Source organism: Fukomys damarensis, unplaced genomic scaffold (assembly GCF_012274545.1).
Source record: "Fukomys damarensis isolate Sample0158 unplaced genomic scaffold, DMR_v1.0_HiC HiC_scaffold_16, whole genome shotgun sequence".
Classification (NCBI taxonomy): domain Eukaryota; kingdom Metazoa; phylum Chordata; class Mammalia; order Rodentia; family Bathyergidae; genus Fukomys; species Fukomys damarensis.
The window spans coordinates 70,583,303-70,589,742 of NW_022900928.1; the positions used below are offsets into that span (position 1 = coordinate 70,583,303).

The 6,440-nt window shown below is 44.1% G+C and overlaps 1 protein-coding gene across 1 annotated transcript in view; it reads right to left on the minus strand.

The window, feature by feature from the left end:
* The window catches only part of Clmp (CXADR like membrane protein), a 101,983-nt gene extending 95,549 nt beyond the window's left edge, over positions 1-6,434 (minus strand). The window contains exon 1 of the mRNA XM_019206635.2: positions 6,399-6,434. Within this exon, the coding sequence (XP_019062180.1) occupies positions 6,399-6,426 (28 nt within the window). The 5' untranslated portion in view covers positions 6,427-6,434. The remainder of the gene's footprint in view (positions 1-6,398) is intronic.
* Positions 6,435-6,440: the final 6 nt, after the last annotated feature.

Genomic DNA, 6,440 nt, shown 5'->3' on the forward strand with positions numbered 1-6,440 from the left:
GTTCAGGCTGGCCTTGAAAGCACTATATAGTCCAGGCTGGCCTCCAACTCTCAGTGATTCTCCTGCCTCAGCCTTCCAAGTGCTAGGATTACAGGCATGCACCACCATGCGTAGCTTTTCTGTATCTTTCATGACCTAAACACTCTAGATCTCCTTTGCTCCCTCTCTTTAGAAAAACCTCCAAGGGGCCAGGGTTTTAGCTCAGTGGTGCCACCACCTGCCTCATAAGCGCAAGATCCTGAGTTTGATCCCTGGAACCCACCCCCCCCCCAAAAAAAAAAACTCCAATATTCCATACCTACTAAGGAACTACTCTGAAGATAGTTGCCCATTTTTTCCTCTTAGTATGGGCCCAAAGGAAACATCTTTCTCTCCTGTCTTCTCTTGAAACAAAGCAGTTTTCAGTCTTATCACTGCCAGACTTTGGCTGAGGCTACACACAATGATTCAACTACTACCCCTCACAACATAAAGGTTTGATTTTACAATTCTTCCCCATTGTAGTCTGTATCGTGCCAAAGGAAATAAACTTTTATTTTTCTAAAATCCAGACACTTAGGCAGCTCAGATAACCAGGACTTTTTTGAGAAAAGAGGGGAGGTACAGTCTGCATTCTTTCTTTAAGAATCTTTAAGAAACAAGAAAGTCAAAATTGCCAAAGATAGAAATTTAACTAGAAAAGGCAACATGCAGGCAAACCATACAGTCTCTAAACCCTCACCATCTGTAGCCTCGGGACCACATGCTAACATCTGACCCCAAAGCAGGGCAGACTACCTGAGGACTGCAAAGGTGTCTGACTAATTTGAAAGAGCTAAAAATCCATGCACAACGTATGAGGTAACTCAGTTATAGGCAATAGTCTTTAGTCCAAACCAACCATTTATAAACTATCTGAATAAGGCAGGGGAAGGGGTTGGGTGATAAAGGTCCCAATGCATTTTCCACTTAGGATTTATGGTTGGCACATTGTTAGTGAAACCTGTGCTTTAGCCTAACTCAGTCTTCTGGGTCATATAGAGCTTTGATGCAGAGTAGTAATTTTACATCTCCTGCTAAGTACTAGGTGTGAGAAATCAGAGTCCTGGATTGGTGTTCCGCCTCAGCAGTTTACTAACCCACAAGACTTAAGATGCCCACTTTATTTCTCTGCTACTCAGTTCACTTATTTGTAAAGAAAGTGGAGTAATAATGACATTTGCTCTCAAACAACAATTTGAAGGTAAGGTAGTTAATGTTCTTTGTAAACTGCTAACATTAGAAATTAACTACAGTGTCATAATATTCATAGCTATACAATCCCTTCACAAGTGGGCTAACCATATACAATTCATATTTCAAACCCCAACCACAAGTTCAAATCCATGCAAGGAATCTATTAAGTTGTACATTTAATTGTTACCCTTTATTATATATAAATTATGTCTTAAAAATAGAAGAAAATACTTAATGCTTGCAAGCAGTTTCACATAACAGACCTGTATAACCTGACAACTCTGCTGAATATCCATGCTTGGATTGTCTTGTAGGTAACTCTGCTTAGGGTGAAGTCCTTTTGGTTACTTCAGTTAGTGGACTTCCTGGGCAGGGGGATCTGGTCATTGCCCTGACCTTGGATAATGCTCTCTGGCTCACAGACCAAGGGTATAGTTCCAGGATGGATGGCATTACTGTTTTCTTTATCTTGCTGGTTGGCTCTTCTGGGTTTATAATCTTATGCTGCCAACTGCTACTAGTGGACAGTGCCTGAAAAAATTCATTAAGCATTGTGACACTCATGTTTCCTGATCTCATATTTTGATTAGCTCATAAATTCTCAGAATTAAAAAACTCAGAGAAAGGTAAAGAAAATTTGGAGATAACCTTAGTTAGCATCCTAATTTTCAGAGAAGGAAACTGAGATTCAGAGTGGTTTGACTTGCTGAGAATATTCCAGCAAAATCATGCAGAAACAAATACCCTTCATTTCCATTCCTGTTCCTGGTATGAATGTACCCACATCTGGAAGTCCGAGAGTTAATTCTTTTTTACCTGAGTACATAAGACATCAATCATGACACTGCACAAAGTTTCCAGGATATCTAGTTATAATGGCTAAATTAAAATGTTGCGACATCTTCCATGTTTTTCAAGTAATTTCTTAACATAAAAACCATGCCAATTATTCAGCATTTAGCTCATTTAACTGAAGCATCAGAATAATGACTGTGATCTTGAATCTTAATTACATGAACAGAAAAGGAAAGAGACATTTTTCTACTTCAGGATTGAAGGATAGGACACACCAGAGAATGAGGGTTCCAGTCTTGGCCCTCTGCCTAAGCTAACTGTAACTTTACCAGTCTCTCTCAACTTCAGTTCCTTCATAAGAAGCAGCAGGTTTAGATCAAGGATAAATTTAAGTTCCAAGGAAGGATATCCTCTAAAAAATTATTGGCAAAATTTAACAGATGTGTGTCTTCTAAAAGGTAGTTTTCATTAGTTTCTCAGAGGAGTCTGAGGCTCAAAATTTTAGGGACTATTGATTTAGTTTCTTAACTTCTCCCCAATTTTGACAATCCTCGATTCTGCCTTTAAAAATGGCTGTCTAGTTCAACATTAAGTACATTCATGAAATATACTCATGTGTGCACTGCCCAGCTGAGCACAGACAAAATAAGATGAGACAAAAAAGACAGGAGCATACTGAGAATGTATCATCATTACCATCATAATCAATGTGGAAAGAAGGAAGGACATGAGATCCAAACAAGACTTGCCATTTTCCTGCAGACCAGTAGACTATGCACTCAACCCTTCTCCAAGAGAATTTTTGGGGAAACCAAGTGCCTTGATCTTTCCCCATTCCCTCAGAATGAATTGTTTGTACTCAGGATTAAAAGCAATGGGGACAACTAAAGATTTAAGGAAGAAAAGAGAAAGATGATAAAATTATAGAAAGTTTGAATTTAAAATTAGAGACAAGGCAGTCAGAACAAAACCCAGAGCTGGCCACATTCCCACTCTTCACCCTCTGCCAACTGTCCCAAAGGTAGTAGTGCGTAGGATAGAGGAGAGAGAACAATCAGGACTGAACTCCGGCAGTTTTTGCGAAGTCTAGGAGAGAAGTCAAGGCAGAATAATGAGGACATGAGCCGCAGGGGAGGGGAGGGGGTGATGGCCAGAGAAAGGGCACCCCCACCTGCATCCCCAACCCCATTCTATCTTCTCCACAGGGCTCAGAGCACTACTTGTTTATTCATATCAGAGGTAGGACATTTGACCCCACTCACTGGCAGTCCCAGGAAGCAAGGAGTCCACTGTCCTGTCCTACTTCAGACTACGAAGTAGTCTCTTGGCCCTCCTAAATCTCCTGCTATCTTGTGTATTCTAAAAACAAAAGAGAAACCCATAATCAAGTCAGCTGTACTCACAGGCAACTTTCAAAGACCACTAGATGATTTCAGGAGTCAGGCAACTCTGGATTTTGCTAAAGCATGCTCAAGCATACTATGGCTCAAAACCACTTGCAAACAGGGCTAATCCAGCCAGCAAAACTGCCTCCCCTATTTGCTCCCATCAGCTCCTCTAATTCCTGTCTCTTACTTGGATGGTTTGATCAACTTAAAGCTGGAATGTCATGAGTTTGAGTACGTCTGATAAAAGTCTAGATGTGACAAAAACTTAATAGCGTGAATATGAGAACTGAATCCCATGGTATAGAATTCTAAGCCAGCAGTCCTTGTTTCTCTTCCACCTAGCCTTTAGTTTTTTTGTTTTGTTTTGTTTTGTTGGTACTGGGGATCGAACAAGGTCCTTGTCCTTGTGAGGCAGGCAGTGGAACCACTGAGCTAAATCCCCAGCCATACCTAGCCTTTAGTTTGTAAAAATTTTACAAGGACAGCTCCAAGAGAGACATCAGGAGAAGTAGCTTCTATGATGAAGGCAGTGAATCAACCTAACAGAATATTTTTCTTACCAAAGGAATGGTCACACATAGTAGACACTTAATGAAGGGTCAGTAATCGATGACATCTTTTGACACAAGTTTTGGTCAGATCCTTGTTTCTGATGAGCTGAGAGAAGGACTGTCACCAAGGTTCACATTTAGGTCACCGGCTGATCTCAACCAACCATGTGGGCCAAAGTCACTTTCCACAGTAAAGTAGACCCAACCTACATTTGAATCCTGTTTCTGATAAGAGCTTGTGGCCTTGCGTGAGTTACCTGACCTCTTTACACCCTGACCTGATCTTTTCATTTCTTTTCTTTTTCTCTCCTGTCCTCCCCCACTCCTGGTGATATTAGAGATTAGACCAAGGGTCTTCACATTGAGCTATATCCCCAATCCACACACATACCTTTTTTTTTTTAACTTTTTATTTGTAAGACAGGGTCTACTAACTCACTGAATTGCTCAGGTGGGACTTGAACTTGAGATCCTCCAGCCTCAGCTTTCCACAATGCTAGGATTATAGGCATGCACCACCATGCCTGGCTTTACACTCCTATTTCTTCATCTGTAAAATGAGGCTCCTAATCATAGCCAATAGGGTTGGTATGAAGAATGAAAAAAAATAGTACACATAAAATTCTTAGTACAGTGGACCCTCAAGTTACGTCTGGCCTGACATACAATTTGGGTTACCACCAGTCTTGAGTTACGTATAACCCTAATGCCAGCTGACTGCTTGTGCTTCCAGATGGTCTCAGACACAGATTTTAACCCTGAAAGAGTCTGGAAGGAACATTATTACAACATCTTTTCCCGTGTGGAGTTAACTGAGAGATACTAGGCCAATGTCTCTCTAAAGACACTGAAATCTGCCTGTATATATGAGAGAGACATTGAAGGCTGTGTAGAGGAGGCTGAACCTTCAATTGATTAACCTGAGTTACAATCAGCCCTTGGGAATAAATTGAGTTCGTAAGTCAAGGGCCCACTGGATAGCAAGGACTTAATGGGTGTTCAGGTTTTAGCAAGCCAACTCTGAAGTTTGGTTCTAGTGAGCATCCAGTAATTGGTAGCTATGTGTACAGGCCAGTAAAAGTGTCAAAGGTGCCATCCAGCTGTGGCAAAAGTACACAGAAGCAGAACTACAATACTTGACAAATTTCTCAGAGTTTATAAAATAGGCCCTCCTCTGCCCTCCTAGAGCACTAGTTGAGCTTAGCAGACCTCTCCCTACCCTCCAGCTTGGGTGAGTACCAGCCTGAGGGTGACCTACACAGGCAGGTAGGTCAGTTTGCAAGTTTGAGAGAACAGGGAGGTCTGGCCACCTATTTCAGGATGGCTTGCTGGTGCTGCTCGCTTTGCTTTGCTGGTTCTTCTAGAGCTCAGCCTTCCTTGAGTCTTAGTGTTGGAGGCTGGCAGCGCTGGCAGTGCTGGCAGTACCTTCAAAACCATCTCTTCTTGTTTTAGAGGCAAGGAAATGAAGCTTTGTACAATGAAGAAGTTGTTTCAGCTAGTCAGCTCATCAGCTCGAACCCATGACTCGTTCTCCTTTGGCCTAGGGTCCAAGGCAGTGCCGGCTCCTGGATATTCTGAACTCTGGCTGCCTTTAGATCCTATGTGTGCCCCTCGCACAGTCTCCCTCCTCTGGCCTCTGCGGCTCACATACCTGCTGCATCCTGTCCCGCAAATAAATGCCTGTCCTCTCTGTCTGTGTCCCAGAGGCGTTAGGGGTCAGGCCTGGGTGATGGGGAAGGGACATAGGGTGGCTCTTCTCTGCCAGGCCCAGCTTCAGGAGGGATCTCTCTCTTCCTCGATCCATTCCTCCTAAGTCATCTCCTCCCTCCCTTTGCTCAGGTCCCCCCTCCGTTCTGCTCTTCTGCTTCATACTCCGATTCTCTTGTTCTCTTTCTGCAGTCTTTCCCTTTCCCCCTTTTCTTCCTTCCAGTGTCGCTTTCGGGGCTGCGCCCCATCGGACTCGCGCTTTGCCTCTTTCCCCCTCTCTGCCTTCCTCTCCCACCCTGTCTAGTCCCTTCTCCCTTCTTCTTACTCTTGAACACATCTGTTTCTAATCTGAGCGCTCCGAGTCGCCTGTATGAAACAAAAAAGCCCTCCACACCCTCAGAAACCTGGCACAAAAATTCCTGGATGAACCTTCCCTCCCCCAGTTCTCCAGTTTCCCTACATACTCCTGAAACCAAATACTGCCCTAAAACGCACCCTCCACAGCAAAAGGTTCGCGGCCAAACTCTACCAGGAAACGCCCCCAACCCCCTACTAGCTCAAGGGCCCAGATGTGTGAAGCGTTTCCGAAGGCCGACTGGGCGGTCCTCGGCTGCCAGATGCGCCGCTCCTTGGCGGGGAGGCAGGGACGGAGAGGTCGGCTCCCCCAGAGGCTGCGGGGACCACCGCGCCAAGACGAGTCTGCCCGGAGAGACGAGATTCCCGCCCTGCCCGAGGCACTCACCTAGCCAGAGGAGGAAGAAGGGGGACATCCCGATCCCCGGAC